The sequence below is a fragment of the Drosophila subobscura genome, chromosome U (assembly GCF_008121235.1).
Source record: "Drosophila subobscura isolate 14011-0131.10 chromosome U, UCBerk_Dsub_1.0, whole genome shotgun sequence".
Lineage (NCBI taxonomy): Eukaryota > Metazoa > Arthropoda > Insecta > Diptera > Drosophilidae > Drosophila > Drosophila subobscura.
This window is the reverse complement of record NC_048534.1, coordinates 15152397-15179225: the sequence shown is the minus strand read 5'-3', so window position 1 is coordinate 15179225 and position 26829 is coordinate 15152397. Positions and strand designations below refer to the sequence as shown.

The following is a 26829-nucleotide window of genomic DNA, read 5'->3' as shown; positions in this document are numbered from 1 at the left end:
ACGTCTGTCTCCTTGAGCAAGGAACTAGTAGCTGAATGGAGCTGGAAGGCTGTGGCTATTGGTCGACATCGGTTCATCGCTTTCCCCATGAAGCTCTGTAATTGAAGGCACTGATTTGGAAACTTTCAACTTATCCACACTCTGGCACACAGGATCTACTATCTCCTGTCCTAAAGTGGCTTACTTTTCGTAGCGGAAAATATTTATTCCAAGCTGTCTATCAGCAGTCTGCCCTGGGATGTGATTCTTTTTACAATATGCACTCATTCCCTTTTGAAGGCTTCGCTTGTGCGTGTCGAGTCGAGCATTATAAATGAGTTTTCTGTTGTTTTTGAGTTACATATGTATTTCATACAAATAGAGTCAATATTTTACAATACATTTAAATACAGTATGCGGTATCATAGTTGTAGTTTATGGTTTTATAAATAATTAAAAGCCAGTTACATATACATATATATAGAATATATTTCCGATTTTGATTTCGCTAATTATTAAATAACAAGCAAATACAATATATATAATACGAGAATCCTAATCGCACGAGCACGATCGAAAGGAACGTAAAAACTATACACACAATGATACAATTATAATAACACTTTCGACAGAAATTAATGCCCTACACTTTTGAATTTGTTGTTATTCACTTATATATTTTCACATTCCCACGGACTGACTACCAGGAACATTTCCATAATGTACAAACATACATACACATAATACATACAGTTACATCGATTGCTTGCATCCACTTCTCACCATTCTCACCATACCAGAGCACATACAGGAAAGGGCTCTGCTGTAGTGGGAGAGAGAGAGAGAGGAGAGGCAGTGTGTGTGTGGAAATTAGAGATGGACTAAATCAAGAACTGATCCACAAAAGAGTAGAAGAAATCGAGAGATGTAATGAGTGTTGCTTACATTTGTGTTTTGTAGTAGTAAAAGGTGTAGGTAGTAGGGTAATGCATGCTAGACAGAGATTTCCTGAATATGTACACGTTTCTTGCTCCCGCTGCTCCCTGAACTAGTCGCCGCACTTCCCGCACTCCCCGTCTGCCGCAGTATACCCTGTTGTTGTTGCTGCTGTTGCTGTTGGGCAGCCAGAAATGATCGCGGCGGTGGCGGCGGTTCTGGTATGTCATCGTCTCGCATGATCTCAGAGTCTTGTATGGCCGCTGCCTTGACCGCCTCTTCGATGGCCTTGAATGACATCTGATCCGATGACTGCACTGCATAATCAAATTGCTGCGGACTGTTGAATTGCAGGCTGGTGTCCACGAAGGAGCCGCGCTTGCTGCTCAGCGCCGACGTTGTCTCCATCAGCGTGGGCAGGGCATTGTAGGAGATCATCTCCAGGTGGCTATCGCCGCCTGGCTTCGTCTTCAGCAGATCGAGTGTGCTGGTGGAGCAGGCGCCCCAGCTGTCCATCATGAGGGATGTTTGCCCGGGCACCGTCACCGACATTGACGACGATGGTGGCAGCTCCACAATGAGCTTCTCCTCCTTCAGCTGCTTGGTCTTCTCATCGTAGCAGCTGTATTCCCCAAAGACAACGCCCACACCGCCCTTGCTGTCCACCACAGTGCCGCTGAGGGAATAGCCATCCGCGGGATCACAAGAACCGCCACCACCAGGCCCTCCTCCACCACCACCACCAATCAAAGCATTCAGCTTGAGCATGCTGGAACTTTTGCTGGTGTCGCTCTCCTGCAGCTCCTCCTTCGTTTTGGCATCTCGCGCACGCTTCTCGCGCTGATGATAGATCCCCGCAAAGATGAGTACATTGAGGATGAGCAGGAAACAGCCCACAGCCACTGTGGCAATCAATGCAGTGGTGTAGCTCTGAAACTGTTTGCCACTCAGCCGCCGCAGCAGCTCCAGATTGCCAATGATGCCCGTCGAGGCGGTGGCCAAGTCCTTTTGCGTCTCCACGCGCGTGTGTACTCCCGTTCGATTGTCTTTCGGCGCTTGAGTTGTGGTCAACTCGGAGACGGACATGGCACCATCAATGCCGCATTCTGTAACAGATTAAATGTTAGCATTAAGTTTGTATTTCTTTGATCATAGAATTGAAGATTAACCTGTGGTGGTGGCTGTGCCGCTAATTATGGGATTCAAAGCTTGCGTTACGTTTGTACTTGGATTCTTTGGCGGTGGCGTCGTCGTCGTTGTCGTGGTGGTCGTTCTGCTTTTCTGTATAATTATAATGTTGTCATCTTCTGCTGGTTTCGTCTGCAACTGTGGACGCACGACGCCTATGAAAAAGAGAAATCAAAATCCTGCACAGTAGCTTAAGGGTGGAGAGTCTCTGACAAACCTTCATACAGATCCCTGTTGTTCATGTCATCCTGGAATTGATGATGCCTCATGGACTGGTCGTTGATGTTGAAATGGCGATGCAGTTGAGGGATGAGGTTCAACCACATGGACAGCTTATGGCCACGATAATGACTCTGAATGTTTGCCTTGTTGCCTGCAAAGGGGAATTGGTTCAATAAAATCAAAGCATAATCCTCTCCAATGGTCTTTAGGGCTTACCCAACTCCACATACAGCTGGTTGACCACGTCGTATGCATCCCAAAAGGGCAGATCATCACCATCGTAGCTGCCAACATCCCGCTCGCTGGTCAGCCCCAGCTGCGTGAAGGCTCCTTCGTTATTACTGCGCAAGCGGCGACGTATATAGGAGCGTTTCTCATGCATGGCATTGCTGCGTCGCTGATTGTAGAGAACCGCCAGAGTCATGGCATCGCTGAGATGTGAATTGGGGGCCAGAGATGCCGAGCGTTTCTTCAAATCATGCAAGGCAGCATCGTCTGTGTTACCCAAGGCGGTTTTTGCACTGAATTGGTTCGGATTGCTGTCAAATATGAGCGTTAGAGACAGATCATATCTATAAGATGTGCTTGGCTTACCCTGTTTTGGCAAAATTGGACAGATAGCGCAGCATTAGGCGACCAATTTGACGCTCCTGCGTCGTGTAGTTGTGTGGAAAGAGCGGGGATATGGGCAGGCCAAGCCAAAAAGGCACATCTTCGCCACGAACAGAGCCGGTTCTCTGTGAATGTATCAAGCAAAATGTTTAGCATAAACTTTATTGTGAGTCTGCCCAGTTGGAGACCGACCTGTGGGTATTCCTCTTCGACAGTTTTGTGCTTAAAGTGCAGGAAATAAGTGCGACCCCCGCGTAGACTGTGCATGTAGCCGAGCTTAATCAGAGGCGACGCCGTATGGCCATCGCTGAGGAACTGCAGGGTGGCATCGCGTGAGCTCAAAGGATTACGAATGGCCTTCTCCCAGTCGGTGTACTCATTCTATGGAATTTTAAATGATTATAAATCAGGTATAGAAATTATATGTAGTGTTTGTTGCACCTTTAAGACGGCAAAGATTTCATTTAAATGATAATGAAAATTGTTGCGCACAAAAGTGCGTAGAATGCGATCACGACGCGTCTCATTAAAGCCAAACTCCAGATCTTGGGCACTCAAATCCAGGTAGGATTCCACAGAGCTAAGGCAGAAGATGAGGTCTCGTTTGGGAAAGTTTGCATATTCAATTCCTGAAGTACTGCAGGAAGTGGAAGTACAAAAAAAAACATTAAAATATGTCGTTATATGTAACTTCGAGTGGCTTTACCTAACAATAGCAGAGCCCAAAGGCAAGGTGGTGCTGCCCAGGGGATTTGCAACGGGCGAAATAACAGTGCCATCCACAAACGGAGCAAAGCCAACGAGGAATCTGTTATGAAACGAGAAGGTTACATGTGGATAAGCTTAATACTTAAAACTCCCTCTCTCTCTCTCCACATACCGCGGATGATCCACCTTGACGGAAAGCAGTTCGGCCACGCTTTTGGTGCGCAAACATGGCGCCAGATCATCGTACAGCATATCGCCATGGCAGCCCGTCTGCTCTGCCACGCGACGCTTCACAAACAGCGGATTCTTTTGTATGGCCCAGGGCGACAATGCGGAGCCACTGACCAGAACTGTGCGCTGTATTAGATCTACAAGAGTAAAGGGTTGCAGCCACAGACTTTCTCTGAACTGAAAGTTCTTACCACTCGACACTGGAGACACAACCAATATGTTGGCCAACACTGCGCCCGTGCCGTAGCCCAGCAGCGTTATGCTTTGCGGATCACCCCCAAACGCCGGCAGATTCTCCTTGAGCCAGTGCAGGCCTGCCACCAGATCCATCAGGCCAAAGTTGCCCTGGGCGCTCTCCTTGCCGCCAGTCTTCAGGAATCCAAAGATCCCCAGGCGGAAATTGATTGTCACAACGATGACGTTGCCGTGGGCCGCCAGCTCGGACCCATCGTATGGATTGCCAGAGTTCCAGTCGAACGATTCGCCATGTATGAACACCACAGTGCTAAGCTTTGCTGTTGTTGCTTGTTCTGCATTGTCAACATCAGCGTCCGCATTGCCTTTAGGGATGGGGGAAATGGCACTCAGATTAATACGATAATTGAATAATTGGGTTAATCGCTATCGCTATCATTGCAGCTGTCCGTGTGTCCGTGTGTGTTTGCGGCTATCGGAACTGCCAAGTCCACAGCGCTTGCAGTACGTGAAAATTTAATTAAACTGCAATGCACTACGGAATTGAGAGCCACGACGCCAATGCAGTAACGACCACTGGATTAAATATTGGCAACAAGTAAAATAACCTCAAATGTCTGCACAAGCGTTTTCCTTTTATTTTATTTTTGGCAAAAAGTTAACACGCGCGTTCGGTCCGGCACGTCATTTTGCAAGGCGAACCAGAAAACCCAGACAAAAAGGGATAGCGGTAAGTAACTGTTTATCACTTTGTTTCACTTAAATTTAGCGAATAAAACGTATAAACTTGGCTTGGCACTTACGCTTGAAGCGGCGCGTCTCATAGGGCACATAGATATTAAGGTATAAGCAGTCTTCCGATTGGTTCTTGAGCAGCGGCAACAGACGCCGCAACTGGGCCAGACGGGCGCGCGGCACCTCCAGCAGCGCCTCCGGCCCGTTGGGTGGTATGGGCACGTTCTGTGGACAGACGGGCGAGAATCGATCCGCATTGCGAACCGTTTTCCATGTCGATGGTGTAATGGGAGGCATAAATCTGTGTGGAAGAAAAAAAGAAGAGGGGCAGCAAAAGGCAATACCCGTTCGGGCGCGCATAAGTAAATATTCAATTTTTGGCCACTTGTGGGGCAGCACGTTTTTATGCGGTCTTCGGGGTCGTGTGCATCTGTGTGCGCGGGTTAAATATGTGGGTTGAGTTAAGAGTGTGTGTGTTGGCGATTAAAGGAAAAAGGATTCGTTTGGCTCGTAAAACACAGAAACTAAGTACCCGCCCATCAATCAAAAGTGCAAACTGCCGTTGATTAATTGTGCAATTTTATTGTTTTGCGTTGAATCCATCGATCAAGCATCATCAGCGTCGAGTAAGTCATGAGCGGAGGCGGGGGGACAGATGATTGGACCAGGGCTGGCACAACGATATGCGATAAACGCTGCTTTGTTGTTGATTTTATGACACGCGATAATTGACGCGAAACGATTTGATTGTTTCTTTTTTGTTGTTGTTTGGCTTTACCCTCCCGCTTTGTTGCCTCTCTCCCCATCTTTGTTTATCTCTCACTCGTTCTCGCCCCTCCCTGGTGGCAAATGACAGACAATGGACCGCAGTAACAAAAAGCTCGCCTCCCCAATTTTGTGGCAAGCATAATTTTTCAGCCATACGTGATGCTGTTGGTGTCTCCCTCTCTCTCTCTCTCTCTCTCTCTGTGTGTGTGTTGCACGTTCCTAACTTTTCTAACCGCCCTGCCCGCCTCCCGCACATTTGTAAACCGTCGACATGCACCACGGTAAAAATTAATACTATTTTTTTTTGGGTAAAACCCCTCCAAAAAGTTTCACTTTAAACTATTTTTAAGCGAATAAAAAAATTTTTGTTTTCTGTACTTTTTCGAGCGTTAAAAGCAATCGTTTTATTGTGTGTGCGGATGTGTGTGTGTTCCGGTACTTTTTTCACTTCAACGCACAAACACATGTGAACGAATTGCGACTTGGCACGTTTTTCTCTTTATTTTATTTTATAAAGTAAAAAAACCTCTACGTGTATTCGTATTCTTGGTAAAAAAAAACATAAATATTCATATTTGTTTGACTACATGCACAATTTTATCTAAAATATTAAAAGCTTTCAATGGAATTCAATTCTAGTGTAAATATTTGTGCTTCCAGGCTGCAAGGAAATGCTCTTTAGAAGAGAATATTTATTCTAGAATTGCGAATAAGTTTGTTACGGACTGATTGAAGCATGTGCTGTGCGACCACCATAAAAAGTGAATCAGCAATGGGGATCAATTAGGTAAGAGTTTGTATTTGAATAGGGGTAAACACCTAAATAAATATTTATTAATAATTTTAGAAAGCTCAAACTAATGTTCATTGTCTGTCAAATTGAACCAAGACTGAACAATCTTAGAGGACACCCAATAAGCCTTAGGTCTTATAAGCTATCCTAATGCCATTTGTTTTTATTAATATTTTGTGAATTTTTTATTAGAAACTTTGGCGACAGATGCGTTTGGTCCCCCTACTGCCTTGATTTATATTGTTAGCTCTCTCGCAGCCAGCCAACCGTGTACTGACGGCTCGTCAAATATCACGTTTTATCAGCGAAACAAAAAAATACTACTCCTTACTCTCCATCTCTATCGTCCCACAAGCCTTATGGACTTGCGGTGGGTGCTTTTCCACAAGGTGGCCTGGCTGGAATTTGATTAAGTTCTGTTTGCCGATTTCTGGCATCTGTTGCTGCATGATAATGAACCGCATTCATAAACGACTTCATTTCACTCCCCATCTAACCCAATGGCGTCTGACGTCTGGCGTCACACATTCCTACCGCACGGAAGTAATTAAAGAACAATTTTCAGGAATTGTGGCTAAGCAAACATCAATGGAGCGAAAGGAGGCGATGAAGAGCCCTTTAAGTACTTCATCCAATCGCTTCATCAAACACACTTGTTGTTCATGCATGTCACACAAAAGCTTTTTGCTTTTGCCTTTGCTTTTGCCTTTGCCATTGCCTCCTACGGTAACGGTTTCGTGTGTACATGTCTGTATTCTGTATTGTACATGTCTCTGAGCGTGTGAGTGTGCGAGCGTGTGAGTGCCGTGTGCAAGTGTGAAAGTGCCCAAGTAACGGGACTTAGCTGGGCCCGGGGGGGTGTGCGGGGGAAACTTTTGTAATATCCCCCACAAAACTTCACTTTGGTCTCTGAGTTCTCTCTCACTCGTTCGAGAGTTCTTGCTCGAGTTCACCGTTCTCCGTTCCTCGGTCTCGTTTGCGCGCCGTTCAATGGCATCAAGTGCTCGAAATGGCTTATCGAACTTTTCTCTGTGTGTGTCTCGCTGGAGTGGGTCCTTGGCGGTAGAACTGGTGCTGCTACCAGCACCAACTGTCAACTGCTTCATTATTAATTGGGTAAACCAATCGCTTATTCGTACTTGCGAATAACAAAGCAAATTGTGTGCACAATTTTTTCATCCTTTCCTTCCGCTTTTCAAATCTTTCCACAAAAAACTAACCGAATAATGAAAACTTTTTTAATTGTTACCTATACGGTGGACGGTAGGAGCAAAGTTGTAGATTAATTCCAAGTAGCACTTGGTCTTCATTACGAGCTGTGTGCTGTGCTCCTACGTATCGTGTGTCCGTGTCCCCATGGAACTTTAAATCCTCAAACAAAGCTTTGGGATTTGCGCGACCAGAGCCACAGCCACAGCCAGTGCCAGTGCCAGACCTAGTGCTAGGCCAGAGGCCGAGCTCCGTAAAGTCCTCACTTGCGTTAGGTGGGTGTAAAAAGTACTAGGACCCCGGCAGCAGCAGACCCATCCACACACATATTTCATGAGAATAATTATTAAAATTGCTTTGGCTAAAGTTCTCTTTGCCGCCGCTCTCTGTGAAAAAAAGTTTCGTCTAAAAGCGGCAAAAGAGCCTGGAGACGACCCCCATGTGGCGTTCAGATTGCGTGCCCCGTCCTGCCATAGAGATGGGAACGTGAGAGCGTAATAAACTGCAGCCTCAACTTTGCGGGTAGAAAATCTTTAATTTAATTTCAAATTAAGGAAAACTTTGGGTTAGCAAAACACACACAGAATCTTTTTAAACTATCGATCAAAGAATTAATGCAGCTTAAACGCATTTTATTTCTCAATTTTTAAGTCACTTAAAACACAAACCAAAAGTGGACTATTTATGGAAAATATATTTTACACCTTGCCTACAAATGTTCTGCCATTTAATGGCCACCCAAAGGCGTGCCTCACGTTGTTGTCTCTATTTGTTGTAAAGATTTCACTTCAACCACGCCAACATCCAACCAGCCACGACCCGGAAAACGTAATCTTGTGCAACATGCCGTAGCCGTGGCTGACACACACACCCACACACACAACTCGATTTTGAGACTCACCTGAGACTGCCCACCGGCGCGGAGGCATAGGGTATGCCGAGGAATGCCTCCACCAGTGGCGTGGAGCGCACCACAATCCCTCGCAGTAGGCCATATTTAGTCTTCACCGTATTGCTGCCGCCATGCAGGCACTCGCAGCAGTCCGGCCAGAGGCTGCTGAGCAAAAGGAGCAAAAGCAGGATGCCTGGTGTCAGCTGGTGACGCCAACACGACGCCTGTGGATGATGTCGTGTATGCGGATGAGCATGAGGATGTGGATGTGTTTGAGAGTGTGTTTTATTTTGGACTGGAGCTGCTGCTGCTGTTGCTCCTGACGTTGCTGACGTTGCTGATTGCTCCTGCTGATGCTTTTGATTGTGTTCGTCGGTTGTGGAAATCTCTAGAAATCTTTTTAATGTTATCAGTCTTATAATGCAAATTCCCGTTGCCACGATGCGGGCATCCGTTCCCGTTCCCATTCCCATTCCCATGCCCATTGCTGTTTCCGTTTCCGTAACTGCTTTCCTCTTTGCTTTGGCTGAGGCCAATGCCACTGCCACTGGCACTTCCGTTTCTTTATCCGCTTCCGCTGCCATTTGCTGCACCATTGATGCGCAAATAGTTTTAATGTAACTCATCAAGGAACCGAAGAAAATGTAACCATAAATATGTAGAAAACGCGATTGAATTATCTTAGTTTGTCTTAGTTTGCTGCTAGTCCTAGTCCTAGTCCTTCTAGTTGTCGTCCTTGTCGTATTCCCTCTCGTTGCCATCAAAATCAATTGGCCATGCCCGCTTCCTGTTGGGGTCTGCGACTGCGACTGGGACTGGGACTGAGACTGGTACTGGTACTGAGACTGTAGCTGGTGGAGAGCAGCCGCTTGTGGGACATCCACGACATCCAGGGCATCCAGGACATCCATGGCTGCGTTCGCTTCATCTTGACAGCAGTTGTGCGCATGTTGAGCTTGTGATTCACGTACCACACTGACATGGTTAGACCCTAATGCTTTGATTTCAAATATTATACACTGAACGTGTTGGCCTCTGCTTCTCTATTAGAAATGCAATTTCAGTCGCCAACTTCCACGACTTGCTGCTGCTGCTGCTGCTGTATCCGGAAGTATCTGCAAAATGTGAGAGAAGCAAATTTTCAACATTAACTTTAGCTGACACTAAATGACCTGCAATCGAGCGCCCTGGCATAGATATAACTATATATGTGTCTGTGTCTTCTCTGTCCTCTGTGTGCTGTATATATTCTTTTTTTTTGATGAGATTGCTGATTGCTGTGCAGACCTTTACGCCGTCAGCTTCGGGTCTTAACTGTGCAACGCATCAGAGCGTGGCATCCTTAAATAGCCTTGGTCAATGCATCCAGCCAACTGCAAGTACAGCAGCTACAGCAGCAGCACCACCATAATGGGGCCTTGCCTGGCGCCCACTTTATGTCTGCCGCCACCTGAGGACAGGACACGTTTTGTGGCAGTTGGGGAAGGCTGCGGATGGGCACTGCCACTGGGATGGGTATGGGGATGCACGTGCAGGTGCAAAGCGTTTTCCTTTGCCATCGTTTGACCTCCTCACCTCCTGCCCCTGCTGCTGCTGCTGCTTGCCACTGACGCTCCTAAGGCTTGTGTGTGTGCGTGTCTGTGTGTGTGTGTGTGAGGTGTTCAAGATGATGATGGACGTGCTGGATCGCTGAGAACTAGTTCAGGTGTTCAGGTGCTGTTCTTGTGAAAGGTGCGAAATACACAGCACTGAGGCAACGTTGCACCGATTTATAGCTATTTCTAAAGAGTGTTTCCAATTAAGGGAAAGATGCTAAAGCGTTTTCGACATAATTATTTTTAAATTTATGCTGGAAAATGGCAGCTCAGAGGTAAACAATATTTCAGGTTACCTGTGAGCTAGTTCTAGGCGTGCACGTAGTTCATTTGAACCATTTAGAATGGAACGTCCAGAAACATTTGGGAAATCGCCATTTAATGACACACTGCAAATATTTTGTTATTGGTTTTTTGGAACCGAAAATCGACCGCGAAGACCTTTTGTTTCGTGGTTGTGTATGGGTTCGTGTGCCCTTCGCTGTTCTATAATTAATATCTCCCTTTCCCTTCCATTTAACCTTTTCCACACATTACAATGTTAATCTCAAATGCGAGCTGCCCTTCGCCACTGCCAAATGAGGTGAAGAGGTTTTATCTTGGGTTGAGATAAAAATGTGTAAATCTGTCAACCTTTTAGGTGTTAATTTAATGTACTCAACCGCAGCGTTGTCCCTCGAAAAAGAGAGGGAGACACACAGGCAAAAGTTTAGAGGGCAGCCTTCTCTTTGCCCCAACCAAAATGTTATGGACTCTGGTAAGCTCTTGTGGGTCTCATTAACAAATGCTTCCTTCGTTGTTATGCTGGTCTCTGGCCAAAACCAAAAACCAGGATCAGAGTGCTCTCTAAAGCGGCAATATATCTTGTGGGTTCCGGCCAGAGACAGAGACAGAGACAAACAGACACAGACAGAGCGAGAAACAGAGAGTGCTCTTCAAATCCGTATATTTTATAAGGCTAAACAATTGGCAAGAATAAACGAATAAACGAATGCTGCAGACCAAGCAGACAGGCAGGCGGAGGGACGGACTCATCTGTAGATGAGACGAGTTGAGCTAAGCAAACATACATTTCACTAAATTGCAGCCATAAAACTAAAGTTAAACTATGGAAGCAGCACAGGCAGAGCACAGGCAGAGCAGAGCCAAGCATCAGCAGACGGATGAACGGATGAACAGATGGATGGGGATGCCCATGGGCAGCTTAACATTTTTCCCGTGCCCCCTTTCTGTAAAGGGAAAGAGTGTGCCGCCTGTGTGTGTGTGCCTTTGTGTGTGTTTGTTGACAACCGAAAATGTCGGCACGTTTTTAACGTACAAAAAATGGTGTACGTATCTTTACTCGTGACTTAAGTCTCTCTCTCACTCTCTGTCTCTGTGTGAGTCATGGCCTCAAACAGAATGTTGGGATTTTCAAATAAATTTCCACTTTTCAATTAACTAAAAGCTGAAAAATGCCATTTTTCGGCGAACGTGGAGCAGCAGAGGAGCAGGACTTATACGAATATCTGTACAAGTTGTTCGAAGGATTTTTGTTGCAGCAAACGAAACGAAACGCAACGCAACGCTTCGTGTTTGCCTGTATGAAAAATATTTACATTTTGCTCGCTTTTATTTTTGTTCATTGGGTACAAATGTCTTTCATGCCCACATGCGTTTTCTTCGGGCCTTTTATGCAGTTTTGCTACTTTCTTTCTTGCATTCTACGGAGCTCGCTGCATGCTGCCTGCTCCCACTCGTACTTGTAAATGGGAAATCTGTAAGGACCGATAAAATTGCATATTTTTGCATGAAAGGCGTTGGCCTAAAGGGGTGTAAAAAAGAAATGGCGGCGGTAACGACATGCAGACATTTATCCAGGCACCCAAAGGGGAGGCGGTGCACACACACATGTGTGTGTGGGTGGGCGGGGCAAGGGTGGGATGCTTGGGAAGTGGCAGTGCAAACAGGAAATGTTACGGTCTCGACTTACTCAAGACTCTGCCTCGGCCCCAGCCCCTGCCCTCCTTGTATGCCAAGAAAAATGATGGCAAAAATAAGCAGACGAAGAAGGTGGAAGATGCACTGTCAAAGCCTCGGCCAGAGAGCCGACTAGTTGTTGCCCCGCTGCGGGGAATCGCAGAAATACCATAGAGGATTTTTTCCAAAAAGAAATTCTAGGAATCCTAGAGAGCATTCTGCTCCACGGTAAAAAAAAGGGGCAAAAAGCTTTAAAGCGGATCGTTGGTCTCTACGGGAGCTTCCATTTTGATGGAACTGCTGGCAAAAAGTAGCCAGACAAAGCCCTAGCCAGAGTTGACTCGTTCTGCAAATATCTGAAATACCAGAGAGAGAGAGAGAGAATTTTTCTGGGACGCCAAAGGTATGCCTGGGATTCTCTCAAACATTCTTTGGGGGCACTCTTTAAGAGATTGTCTTTAAGCATCATGCAGATCAGACTGTACCGTACTCTGTGTGCCATGCCAATTTTTTACAATGTAACGAGCAGTAAGAAGTGGCAAAATCTACCCACAGGATACGAGGGCTTGTACTGTCCGCCTTGTCATTGCCATTCGTTCGTTTGGCGAAAGTTTCTGCATTAAACTCGAAATAAAAGTTGCAAGAGGCATTAAAAATTGTTGCATTTTACAATTGTGGATGAAGGAATTGCAATGGCAATGGAAGTTCTGATTGTGGATGATGGTGATGTTGCTGCTGCTGCTGCCATTGGAATGGCTGAAATGTGCTGGAATCCAGGGACAACGATGCTGCAGCTGCTGATGATGCGGGATATAATGTTGGAGCGACTTTTAATAAGTTTCACAAATGAATCTCAGTTAAATTCATTTCTTTTCATTTTTGTGCTGCGGATCAAACGGCAGACAACAACGACGACAGCAGCTAAGAAATTCTAAGGAAATTGTAGAAAAAGAAATGCGAGAGCAAAGCAATATCTTTGGTTTAGTCAAGCATTCAATTGATTTTCTTTAACATGAGATAAGGAGACTTCAGGACTTCAATAAGCTCAAGGAGGAGCGTGGGGGCAGCCATCCATCTATTGTTTCTTTGAAACGGAAAGGAAGATATTTATGAAAATAAATACAAAAATTCGGTCTACCACGCTGGAATAAGTTTTTATTGCTCAGAGTTTTCTCTGTGTTTTTTTTTAACCAAATATTTTTTCATTTTTTGGGCTCTTGCTCGTAGATAGAGCACAAGCAAAATGTTGATAACAATCCGCAGACTGTTGGTATAATAAATTCAGCAATTTCAACAACTTTTGCATGTCTGATTGGTGCTCTCCCTCTCTCTCCCTATTTCCTCTCCCACAGCGCCACAGAGGTCAAAAGAGTTGAGAGTTTGGCTAAGAGATGTGTATCGTAAGCGATTGACTTTCTTCGAAGTTTATTTAAATTTGTGGGTTACCAGAAGGAGAGGCTTGAATCAATTCCAATTATTTCTGCAACAGGAAAACTATTCAGATTCCGAAGAAATATATTTAATACCCCAAATAAATAAATTCAGCCATCGAAAATTTACTCTTCACTTAACGAAATAGTTCGAAAAGATCGGTCACTATGGAAATCGGATCGCTTGATGGCATCGCTTTTGAAAGTAATTTAAATATGTTAACCAACCAATTGGGGGGTTGGCTCTCAAATCAAATAAAGTCCTCGTTAAATCAAATAAATGGAAGGCAATTATGGCACTGAGCCAAACAGTCGAGCATTAATCAGGCAACAAATAAATGCAGATATCAAATTGACATAATCAATTTAATTAACGTTGTTAACTCAGTTATGAAATTGAAAATGGTGAAATTATCAAAGGCAAAGCGAAGCGCCAACAAACTGCAACAAAGATTATGAGACTTTCGGGGGCAGATTAAAGGCAAACTTTTCAACAATTTAACAGAATTTACCAGCAGCCCAGCTCCTTTGTGGCATTTAATTCCTGGCCGTAAATGCTATAAATAGATAAGTATCGTGTAACTCATGCAGTTGATTGTGCTTGAGCTTCAGCTGCTTGTTGGAAAGTTTATAATTCCATAGTTACTCTCGAGCACCTTCTAATAAATCGATAAATAATCTTTCACGCTAAGCTGTGGAGTGAAATCCAACAGCAAGGGGCTTTTACCCACTTTTGCTTTGCCACTTCCACTTCACGCTCTTCTGGACAGCTTCAAGTCAATCTCGGGCAACGATGCCCCAGTGCCAGCTGCCCCAGCTGCCAGCTGCCAGCTACCAGAGCTCTTCACCGCCTCAGGGCTTTTGGTGGCGCAGCAAATTTCCCGTCTCGAATTTCATCATCAAGTGGAATGTACTTGACCCTCGTTGGGCGAAACGTTTGATGAACCCATTTGCTACAATCATGAAAATGCGATATAATTAGCAGAAAAGTTACAAGGACTCTCGCACGCTCAAAAGACCAGGCCAGGCCGTAGACAGACAAGGCTTTTGTGAAGGAACCAGAGAGTCAGAGTCGGAGGCAGAGCCAGGACCAGGACCAGTACGAGAACCAGGACCTATAGCAATTTCAATTTCGCACCAAAAGGAATTACTTTCCCCCCTTTCAGCCCACCCTTTCATGCTGTTCAGCTCTTTGTTTTTCTGTTTTATTTGCTATTTAAATTATAATTCTCATTTGACCTTTTTGTGCGCCTTGCCTGGGTGTGAGTGTGTGTGTGTGTGTGTGCATGAGGGTTCTCCATTTGCCTGACAGTCAGGAAGAGGACAGGTTCTCGGTGTCTGCTGGAAAATGGCAAGGCGAAAGCTGCGCCCAGGACAGGCGGAGGCCGGACCGAAAGGACGACGGCATCAGAATGTGGAACTACAAAACATTTCAAATGCCATTTAGCGCCAGCCGTCGTTGTTGCACCTCACTCACACACACATCCATACATGGACACACGTACACTCGCACACACACATCCATCCTGTGGATGTACTACTGCATGGCATTTGCCGGAACCATGGGCGGTGAAATCACAGAACTTTCCCCTTTCATTATGCTGCAGAATAAACGAGGTTACATGGCTGCTTGAATCCACAACCGAATAAGACAGGAAAGGGGCCGCAACTATAGGAGGGGAGCAGCGGGGCGGTGCAGAGGCTGGAGGAGCACTGGAGAGGTCTGGATGTGGGTCCCCGTGCCGTGCACGGGCACTTGGCAAGCTCTTTGGCTCTCGTTTTTGCTCTCATTTCATCCAAACTTTGTTATGTATTTGCCCATACTCATTTTTAACTTTTTTTTCTACCCTTCTCGTTTTTTTTTGCTGTTGTTCACAATGAAGATTTGTCGAGTTGGCGAATTTCATTCGGAAATGCATTTTTGCTGGCCCGCAAATATACAAAAACAACCAAGGGAAAAATTATATATTTTGGTGACAGAATATCCTCGGATACCCTTTAGAGCCCTTCGCCCAACAGCAAGGCTGAAGGAGGGAGTTGAATCGTACAAGAAAATATGCAATAAATAAATAGAAATAGAAAATATAAATAATTATAAAAGATATGCCAACACCCGCTGTAAAGGGTATACAACAAATGTATCAATAAGGATAATAAAATTGACTTGGTTTCCTTTCGATTTGGATTTGTGTTCGCACAGGATGACACAGTCTGACTGTCTGGGTCGCCCTTTCTGCCTCTCCCTCTGGCTCTCTGTGGACTGGTATTAAGGTCATTCCTTTTTGGTAATTAGAAAAAATATATTATTTGTGTGCCACAATTGTCATGCGGAAAGTTCTGAACAAGTTGACAAATAAATTTATTGCCCTGTGTGTGTGTGTGTGTGTGTGTGTGTGTGTGTGTGTTTGCAGCAGATACTCCATGATCCCCGACCCCTCTGGTAGAATGGGAAAGTGAATATTTGTGTGACATTTACAGTCACTCATATTAGTGCATGGTCATTGGGGATGGATTGGATTCCTGTGTACGGAAATCGAAAATAAAGTTTGAACAACAAGCTGAAGAGCAGAAGAGCTGAAGGTTAAATAAGTTAGTTTCCATTCTCAATTGCTGCTCTGCTCTGCTCTGTTCTGCTCTGTTCTGCTTTTTGTGTGCTCTGGTGGGAAATTGCATTTTAATGGACTTTATTTCGAATTTGAGGTTGAGGCACATTTTTGTGGGCATGCAAATTGAAATTGTCTGCCCAGTTTTGAGTGGTAAATGCACTTGGTACTTGGTTCTTTTGTGGATTACAGACAGCTAAGTGCTGTAAACCTAATACTTGAAATGGTCATTGGTAATGTGCCTGTCTGTTGTTGCCAACTCACAAAAACTCTCTGAGTATGCGTAGATTAGAATGTAATCTAGCTGAAATGTGTGTTTTGAATCAGCTCCTAAAATTCTAAACTGTTTCAATCCATAACTACTTAATCCCAATGCTTTGCAGTCCTTTCACTTATGAGGAATATTCAAAATGCTGAAGCAACAGCAAACATATTTAATTTACGCTCTCTCCTTGCCAAAACACTCGACAATGCAGCATTTGGAATCATTTTAATTAGCATTTCCCGCAAGACCAAGGAGAAATGTGCATCATGGAATATTCAAAATTAAAGCCCAAGGCAGTTTGCACCTCCTTTAACATACAACGAAATTTCTCCCCACAGACAAATGAAATAATTATCAATTATGGCCCTTATGCAGCATACATGCATGGGCTGTGCCGCAGTGTTGTGTTGTGCTGTGTTCTTGTCGTAGTTCCAAATTCTAATTTCTAATTACTCCCCAAGGAATCGCCGACGCCTAATGAATGACCTGAGAAGAGGACGCTGCTGCCGTGCCGTGCCGTGCCGCACACACAAAATGCAAATGAGGAGACAACTGTGTGGTCAATTGAAACATATTCAAAGTTGATTTATGCAAGTGTATACCCCATATTGTAATACAACATAGATGCCATGTAGGAGGCGATTAACATGGGAATGAAGATACTACAGATAGGCATGGAGTAGGAGGTCTCAGTGCAGAAGGCGCTGCGGGAGGAGGCTGAGTATGATGAGTCCTCTGGCGCAGAGCAAAGTAAAGTTGACCAAATTACGGGGGGCATAAATTATTTATGACTGCGGCAAAAGGCAAACAGGCGTGCAAACACATTCGGCACTCGACTCGTTTCGAGAACTGTTAATAGTTACGCTACCCTTGTAGTGCAGTGTAGTGTAGAGTGTACGAGTATCATGTGTGTGTGTGTGTGTGTTCGGGTTGAAGCCACAGCAGCCATCACTTGGGCAAATGTAAACATGAAACTACTCCTGCTCCTGCCTCTGCCTCGGTTCCTGCTCATTTCATCCTGGCTTTACCTTCCTTCCTTCCTCTTTGCTGGCACTCTACTTGTCGTATTTACTATGTACTTAGTATAATTAAATGGGTTTAATGCAAATGTTAAACCTCCTGCCAGTGCTTACACTCTCATCTCTCTCTCTCCCCTTAGACAAGTTTATTCATCATTCAGTTCGAACAGATTTCTCTCTCTCCCTCTCCTGTCTCTCTGTTGTTTTTGCACATTTCGTGCGACAGTCTCTTGTGTGCTGGAAATTGCTTTGGTTGGAAATATAATGAGTATATATTATTAGTAGTTGAGGTAGAACTTTCTTTGAGTATGGGAAACTTAAGCAATATCAAATCAGCAGTGGAACTGGATACATTTCTAGATTAATATTGCTTTGGAGAGATTGCTACTTTGATTGCTACTTTGTTCAAATATAAAGTAAAATATTGTTGCGGTATTTAAGGTACGAAATAAGGTACACAAGCTGGTTGGGTCCGTAGTGCTTTCTTCTCTTTATGATTCCATTAAAGGTTCAAAAGTAATTAACGTACTTCTCGTGTTACATCTTCCCATATATATCGATGGGATGGGGAGGTAAAATCTCTATGGCACACATTTGCCGTACATCGTACATTGTACAATCGCAATTTATTGCGAGCGAAAACTTTCAATCGGTGCCAATGGAATTAATTTGAGTCTGCGCAAACACACACAGACACACAACACAGCCCATGCCCAAAAGTCGAACGAGCGACTCCTTTGTGTGTGTGTATTGTTAATGTATTTATGTATGTATCTGGGTGTTAGTGCGGTTCAAGTATCCGCACACTTGTTTATCCACACATATCCGCACATACAAATGTACATACATATTTATAAGCTTATTCGTGTGCCGTTACATAGCCCAAGGGGCGAGTGTTCCTCTGAAGCTCAAGCTTCCGTCTAAGCTCCTCTCAAGGATATGGCTTAACTCCTATTTGAGCTCAACCGATTTGCACGCGGATTACAATTTATTTGTCGCTCCAAATTGTTGGATTGATTTTTACACACAATCTTCAGGGGCATATTTTTGTGAGGGTTTCTTTTTTTATGCTTTGTTCGATTAAGCGAAAGTTTTTATGTAACTCATAAAAAGTGTGTAGAAACGGGCATGATAAATGTATAAAAAATGCGAGTTAAACTATGATGGATGATAAAATAAAAATGTATCTTTATTTAAAGGATAACGAGACTTATGGGGCTTAAAAATCGCTTAAGGTCAGAGTCAAAAGCAGCAAAAGCAAAAGTTACGAGTACCAACTGATATTTCGTATGATTTCTTTTCCACTTGCATATTTTCTTCATTAAATTTACTCAAAACTAATGAAATAATTTGCAAAAAGTTGATGGAGATTTTATATTTAACATTTGAAAGTGGATAACCACTTGGGCCAACGCCGATCAGCGACCACAATGGCTGTCAGCCCGCACTTAATACGCAGCCCGGGTCCCGGACTCCCGGACATGTGTGTATAATATCTATCGCAATATTCCTGGCATTTATTGCTCTCGGCTGTAAATTTGCAAGGGGTTTTGGTGGGTGGGCCAACACATGGCAGTACAAAAGGCCAATTCATTACGGAATGATAATTAACATGTAATCAGAGTCGGTAACGACTTCGGTCAGGACTGCTGTTGGAGAGGCTCGTAAATATACGTATGGCCTGGGAGGGAAAAAAGAACGCCCCAGATGGTAATGGAAATGGAAATGGCTGCAAGTGGCATAATTTTAATTTGCACTCAGCTCGAAGTGTGGATGGGTGTGGGCGTGGGTTGCACTTCCTCGGGGAACTGCAAGGCATGATTGCGTAATAAAAACAAAAACAATAAAATAAAATAAATGAAAATGAAAATGAAAAAATAAAATTGAAACTGCAAAATCGAGTGCATAAATCCTTCTTTTTCCAGAGCTGAGTGACGGGACTACTGCATGGACGGGCAATGCTGCTTTCTGGTCCTTTGGGTGCCTGTCCTGTTGGCCAAGTAAATGGCATATCAATGCGTGATTACGTATACGCGGCATGGGCCCAACAAATTGCTGTGCTGTGCCGCCGCCATCGTCTTGAGTCCAATATGAGGCGGGGACTGGGACTGGGACTGAGACTGGGTCCCGCTCGCTTCATTATGCCGAAGGCCTACGTGCACTACTTATTTATCAAGTGATGGCGCAACGCTCCGCTCCTCTGCCACACTGCCACAACGGTGGCCTTCTTTATTTATGGAAGTGACTCCTCGCTGAGTGCGAAGTCGTTCTCCCCCCCACTTGTGTGCCTCTTGGCAGTGGGGGCGACGCGCGACTGCCCACAACCCGCTGGGTCATGCTTCCGATTGCTTCCGCATCATTGCACACTGGTACGAACAATTTGTTTGCCAACTTCAAAATAATAATTGCGAAATATTTCATAAAGTAAAAACTTTAATGGAACTTCATTGTGGAATTTTTCCAGACATTTATTTGATGTTTTAGCAAAGCGAAAGCTCTACAGACTGCTTTAAGCAGTGGCGTTAAAGCAGTGTTCCTGAAGAAATAAGTACAGTTGCCACAGAAACAGATTCAAGTTTATTTTAAGCAGTGAAATACCATCTAAAAATACATTCTGAAACACAAATTGTGTGGGCCTGTACTTAATACAGCTTAACCAACACAAAAAACAATTCAATCTCAAGGTAATTCAATGAAAAGATTCTTACAAATAGTTTGGCATGGGGAACACTGAACTCATTCTAGCGAATTATGTGGGAGTATAAGCTATGCCAGAGGACTAATTCTGTTGCCATCAATCCGTAGATAGGTTTGTGTCAAGCAGTTCGAAATAAAAGTACAGTCAGTAGCAAACAGCAAGCAGTTCAAGTGCAGTTACAGTTGCAAATGACCCATTGACCAGTGTATTTTGACTGCGGGGGAGACAGCCCGCGTATAAGATACAAAAAATAAGCACATGCAGAGACAGGATGGATATGTATCTATGTGGGAGTGTGCGTTAAACGTCTGCCACTGATAATGAGAAGCGTGAAGTGAGACGAGCGTGGGAGAGCCGGAGGAGGGGAGAGGCTGAGCGGCATCTTTATCCTGATCCGCCGCCTGCCGCCTGCTGATGATGTTTGCGTTTGAATAATTTATGACACAATAAAAAAGCAGGAAAAGCCAGAACCAAACACACACAGACCGATACACACACACACACACACGGATACACTGCAATAGCCGCAAGGTGCAAAGCCTCTGCCGCCGCAATGGAGTGGGCGCGCGAGTCAGAAACAGAATCAGCAACAGCAACAGAGCCAAAGACGGATAAGGACCTGGCAACTGTGGCTATGGAAATGCCATTTAGATACAGCCGTATATACACAATCGCTGCTACGTAGGAGAGAGAGAGAGAGAGAGAGTACGTGGCACACGCACCAAAACCGTGGACTGGGGTTGGGACGGGGACAGGCAACGTTTTTATTCATTTCAAAAAATGATAATTGGCTACTGACAGCCGCAGCAGCCGCGGGGTGGCCGTGGACTGCGGGAGTGGAAGCATCAGCAATGCTAAGCCGGCCTCAGCTTGTTGTATAGTTCCCTCCGGATAGGATAGCGTCCCGCAACGGATGAGTGGCCAGCTACAGCGCTCTAGCAGCGGTGGCAGCATCAGCTTTTTATACCTACTAATCGTAGGGGCTAATGGGGTATGCTGTTGCATTAGAGGAAATATTAACTGGTTCAGCATTAGTAACACCAGTCGTCAGGTCTATGAAAGTCGTGCCATGAATCACCTGTACAAAAATACACTTAAGGCTACATTTGAAAGAGTTTTATGTGTGGATATTATTCGAAAGGTAATTCAACCCTTGGGATCCATAATTTAAGGTAAATGTAGCAGCCTTTGGGTGCAATTAGATGGCCATCAATGGCGATTCAAAATTTAAAATGGTTTTTCTTGAAATTAATTTCATATTTTCCAATGAACCTAATGACATCTGACTAGTTTTTATTTATGGCTATCAGGTTAAGGTATTGGGTATCCTTTAGTCGAAGTACTCCCTATATGGTAGTACCTTTTCCACTTGTTTTTCTGTTGCGTTGCGTGCTTGTCGTTGGCGGCTAAATCAGAAACAAAATCCGAAACAGAAACAGTCGTGGAAACAGCCAGAGAAAAGAGGAAACTGTAGCTGAAGTTGAATGGCAGACAGATAGACTGCCAGACGGAGAGATAGACCCCAAACGGAAAAGAGATAGCAACAGAGCGACAGAGTAGAAAGAGAAGGAAACAGGAGGAGCAGGGAGAGAGAGGCTGCTTGCAGATAGAGAGTGCAGAAAAAAAGGGAATATAAATTGCCTCTTAAATATGGAATAAGTGCGGAAAGTGTACACCAGACGAAGGGCCGACCGACCACCAGCAAACAACAAACATGCACATAGATAAACTATATAGCTTCTGGCCAAGATAAACACACACACACACGCACAGTCAAAGATAGATAAGCATACATACAGAGGACAACACACACGCCTACGAAAAAAAGAAGAAAAAAACCAAACGAGAGAAAAGCAAAAAGAAACGAACCGAACGGAACGGAACCAAACGAAACGAAAGAATGAAAGAAAATGATGATGAAGAAGAAGCCAAGCCAAGTCAAGCCAAGCCAAGTTTTGTAACAGTTACAAAGATAAAGCAAAGTGGGCGTGTAATTGCATGTGTGTGAGTGTGTGTGTGGCACCCCACACCTCGCCCCACCTCTTGCTCCTCTATCCTTTTCCTTCCTTTATTTCTACATCATGTTTCTCCTTGTGATGTGTCGCCTTTGTGTCCCCTCTTTGCATAGAATCCTTTAGCAATAGACACATACATTTTTAGCCAACACAACATTTTCGATTCAGATCCATTTTGCCTCCCCACCCCACCATCGCCTTCAGTTACAAGAAAATGACTTCCAATGGGGGCAGGGGGCGTGGCTATGGCTGTGGCTAAAAGTGTTGGATCTGTGTTTATGTCCATGTAGATTTTGTCCACTGTCTCTCTACTGCTGTTTCCTTTCCATTATCTCTGGGCCATTTGTTAAGTCTTCGCAGTCAGTGCAAAAACAAGAAACAGATTTCAAATCAGCAAATGAATGGGAATAGAAATAATTATAATCATTAGAAGATGATTAAACAAAGTGGGAACCAATAGTTAAAGCTGTTACACGGGTTAATAGACACCAAATCGAATGCAAGTCGTTGAAGATACCCGACCATAAAAGAACATAAAAAAGATAATAATAAATGTCATCAAAATGTAATTAAAAGAAAATATTAATTATAGATTGAGATTGCCTGAAGTACAGCCTAGAGCATGTTTCATGAAAATGAATTAAAATTTTTTAACTTAAATAAACACCTGATGAAAATCAATTGAGATTTTAAATGTATTATTTTTATTATTTATGTATGAATGCAGTGTGAAATTGAAGTGGAAGCTGTACTGAATGGCATCATTAATCTACTACTTTCGTAAGTTGTTAGTTTCTCGAAGCTAAATTGTGTAAGAATAACCCCTGCCTCAAGTCCTACTGACTTTTATGAATATTAATGAGTTTCCATATTCGTTCAGTAACAACAGGCACGTGTGCTATTTTAGAAAATTATGAATAATTCATAATCTGTATTGTACCTACGTACGAGTATATCTCACAGAGATGTTTACCCTTTCTTGAATCTTAATTGCACATAATTTATTCGTTTACTTAACAATTTAGTTTAGGGGCAAAAAAATGATATAATGTATGCCAAGTAAATATGTAATGATGTAAAAAAATCAACCATTATTTTAAGTACATTTCAAATCCTATCAGTCAATTATTTGTATTCTTTTTTATAGCCGCAAAATGTGTGTGTATTTAGTTATTTATGCCACACATGACGTGTGGGCAATGCAGATAATCATTCGGCCTTTGTAAGAATTAAACTTCATTTATTATCTGTGTTTAAACGGTTTTTTGTTTATTTTTTATTCTTTCAAAAATGTTATTTAAACATAATTTAATAAGCGAAAATATAAATTTGATGATAATGTTGGCCAACATTTGCGTATGGGTAAATTAATATGCGTTTTAATACACATTTCATAAATTAGAGTGCGAAAAAAGAGATTTTCATTTGAGACTTTTCTGAACCAATTAAAAGTCTTTCGTTTAAAAATATTCCTCTAATTACTTTTAGCACTCGGGTGGAGATGCTTTCCCATGGAAATAATGTAGATTTACCTGGCGCTCCGCCCTGGCCCCCCTATGAAATCTGAAACTCCATCCTGAACCTAAATATTAAATTCCAAGTTAAGAGGAAAAATCTCTCACAGGTGTAAAATGCAATTTTTTAATCAAACATTTAACTCGTTCAACGCTTTCTTCCGTTCACGATGATTGCCCTTTGGCTGTGGGCATACTAATAGGAAAACAAAGTTAAGTTTCATAAAAATAGCAGGGAATGTGATACAAAAGGTAAAGTGAAGAATATAACAAAGTTGCTACCTTTATCCCCACCACACAGCTGCATGCATTCATGGGTAGCCGGGCCCAGAGCTCTCCATGGCAAACTTCCTACTCAGTAAGACCCCCACAGATCCGTTCACACCACACGACAGGCCACGACTTTTGCTTTTTTCCCTTGGCTGCCACACAAAGTTGCTTCCTCCACACACACGTACAAACATACATATGTATATAAAGAAATATATATGTGTGTATAGTGAGAGTTCGCCATGAACATCGCCTTTCATTTTAGGTGCCGCAGAAGACTAAAAAAGAATCCCCTCTGTACACATTTCAAGCAAAAATTTCAATTAAGACTTTTACTATGAATTCATTTCTGTTTGTTTTCGTCTATACTCCACTCCCTGTGTGTCCCCCCCACGTACCTACATACGTTCTTGTTTCCTTTTGCTTTGCCTTTGGCTGTATTCCCGTAGCCGTCCTGTATCCCTGTTTTGTCGTTATTTGTGTGCTTGAACCTCCTGGTAATTTCTCCTTGTTTTATGTTTAAGCGAAATTGGTCAACACTCTTTTGTTTGGCTCGCCGGATGCAATTTTAATCTGCCGGAATGCCGGAGACTGGGTGCCACAAACACACACACACACTCGCACGCATCTGCACCAACTAGGGTGAAGATAGATGGCACTCGGTGGGTGGTGGGTTTTTGAAGGTTGACTGAAATAATGACTACAAAACCACACCACGCCACAAAATACAACAAACATAGACACCAGCCAAGCGGAGCGACATACGCACAGAGGCTCACGAACACGCACAGGCTCTTCAGCGAAATGGCAAAGCAACCACATAATATTTTAGTTTTTTGACCCAAAAATGTCAGCGGGACATGAGTTATCACTGCCGCCATCGCCAGCCGACGACACAGCGAGGGGTGCTCCAAGGCTACACAACAGAACAGAACAGAATAGAAGCTAGATTGTACTGAAGGACCAATTTAAGCAGCGAAATTAAATTTGAATACATTTGCAAAAAGTTAGGCAGGGAGCAGCGCAGAGAGCAGAGAGCACAACCTGGAAAAAGGAAATTATACTTTTGCTAAAGTTTTGTAAACATTTTGATTTTGAATTTTGTTTTATATTTGTTGTGCATTTTGTTGTTATTATAATTGCGAAATGTCAACGAATTTAGATTGACAGAAATGACATTTTGGGCGTTCATAAATCAGACCGGGAATGTGTCTAAACTATTGAGAGTGTACTTTGGTAGTTGGTGATTATATTAATGATTATTTTCAGGTAGGTGGCAGAGTAAAATGTTTTTTATTTTTGTGTTTATGGATATGTAACAAAAATATGATAAAATATTGTTTATTTTCAGCTTAATGTTGCGGCTAAAAATTATGTTAGGTGAGTGACAGACTTATTGCTTATTGTTAGTAGTAGACCTGAGAGAAATGCAATTTAAATGAAGTAAAAAAAGGACGTGTAACTTGTAGGCTTTTATTGAAATGCAATCAAAACGATATTGAGTTAATTTATTTTTGATTTATTGCTCAATCGTTTAAATGTTCAAGCCATTTGTATCAGTTTCGGCTTCATAACAAACGAGAAGCACAAATAAATAAATTCTTTTGGGGGTGTCGTGTCTAATGCAATAACTGATCAAATCAATCTTAAATAACTTCATTTGGTCAACATTTGCATCGGTGTCAATGTTTCCCATGGCTTGCTTTCTGGAAGCTACCGCAATGGTGAGGGCGGATGTGTGGGATTTGTACATACAAATGAGAAATTCTTTTTGATGGAATTAACCCACAAACGTACGCCCGCTAACGTAATCTTGACGTGCGTTCCTATAGCATACATTTTGGAGCCAACACCATGACTAATTCCATCAGTCGAAATAGTCGGGACATTTGGCAGCGGGCTAATTTGATTCAGAGAACCGCCCTCGTTGCGGTTGTTTGTCCCAGCCACGCAGGTTGCTCTTTGCTTTGCTTCTGCTTGTTTGCCTATGTTTGCCTATGAATAACAAGAACAGCAACAGCAGCAGCAGCAGTAACACAACCAACAACACCCATCACTGAAGCGGGAGGGGGCGGGTTGGGGAGAAGAACCATAGAGAGCGAGAGCATGGCTCGCGAACTTTTACGACGCCCACCACGAACTCAAGGCGAATTCAAAAGCGTCAGCAACAGCAACAGCAGCAGCAGCACCATGACCAGGAGCGGCGGCAGCAGCAGCAGTAGCCATCCGACAGCCTCTTGAGGGCACTGCAAGGCGACGAAGACGATGACGACGACGAAGACGACAACGTCGACGACTGTCACTCTTCACGAGAAAAAAATCTGTTGGGGGCGTTCTGCTAGCACCCTGGATAAGGGTATAATGATTTATAGGACTTTTATTTGAAACAAGAGAATACTTGAAAAGTCCTGCAATAGGAACCAAATCTAATGCCCACAATTAATTTGTTTGCCATAGCAACAATTAGTCGCCAACTTCAAGATGTTCCAGTGATAAATATCTCAACTATATAAAATGGACTGAAATGGATAATGGCTCTGCCAGGGTATCAAAAACTTCGACCTTCGTCTCTCTTTTTTGTTTGCCGCCGCTGTCGCTTCTGGTGCTCTGGCAGCTTCTTCAGCCGCTTTGGTGTCGCTAGGAGCAACTTTTCTCCGGCTCCTGTCGTCTCAGCTTTGCTTTGCTATGTGTATTTTTTTTTATTTTGTGCTTTCTTCGCTTTTCTGCTTTTGCATGACTTATTTGCGCTCACCTTTCGTGCTGGGGCCCCGTCCTTGGCGAGCTGCTTAATCGCCTTTGTCCCTTTTAACTTTTGCGCCGCCAATTTTCTCCCCTTTTTCTCTTAATTCTTTTTGCTTGTTTTTGGTCCTTTTGGGGCTTCCTGGGAATTTTCCTCTCTATTGGGCTACTGGGCTTAGATTTTGTTGGCACTTTTATTATGTTGTTTTTGATTATCAACTTTCTTTTTGATTTTTTGTGTATTATTTTTTTTA

General features: G+C 43.5%; 1 protein-coding gene across 2 annotated transcripts; it reads right to left on the bottom strand.

Moving 5' to 3' along the window:
• Window positions 1-325: 325 nt before the first annotated feature.
• LOC117899964 lies at window positions 326-26829 on the bottom strand. Of its 2 annotated transcripts, none has more exons than XM_034810119.1 (13): window positions 26589-26829; window positions 8478-9583; window positions 4875-5107; window positions 4068-4436; window positions 3818-4013; window positions 3644-3745; window positions 3379-3574; window positions 3130-3318; window positions 2920-3062; window positions 2542-2864; window positions 2321-2476; window positions 2085-2258; window positions 326-2021 (listed from the first exon to the last, which is right to left on the bottom strand). In XM_034810119.1, exons 2-13 carry the CDS (start codon window positions 9377-9379, stop codon window positions 973-975), a joined length of 4032 nt encoding a protein of 1343 aa, XP_034666010.1. In that variant the 5' UTR covers window positions 9380-9583; window positions 26589-26829; the 3' UTR covers window positions 326-972. The 2 variants fall into 2 exon arrangements, with proteins under 2 accessions (XP_034666010.1, XP_034666011.1); XM_034810120.1 differs by lacking the exon at window positions 26589-26829 and adding an exon at window positions 19439-19456 and having other exon boundaries at window positions 8478-9316.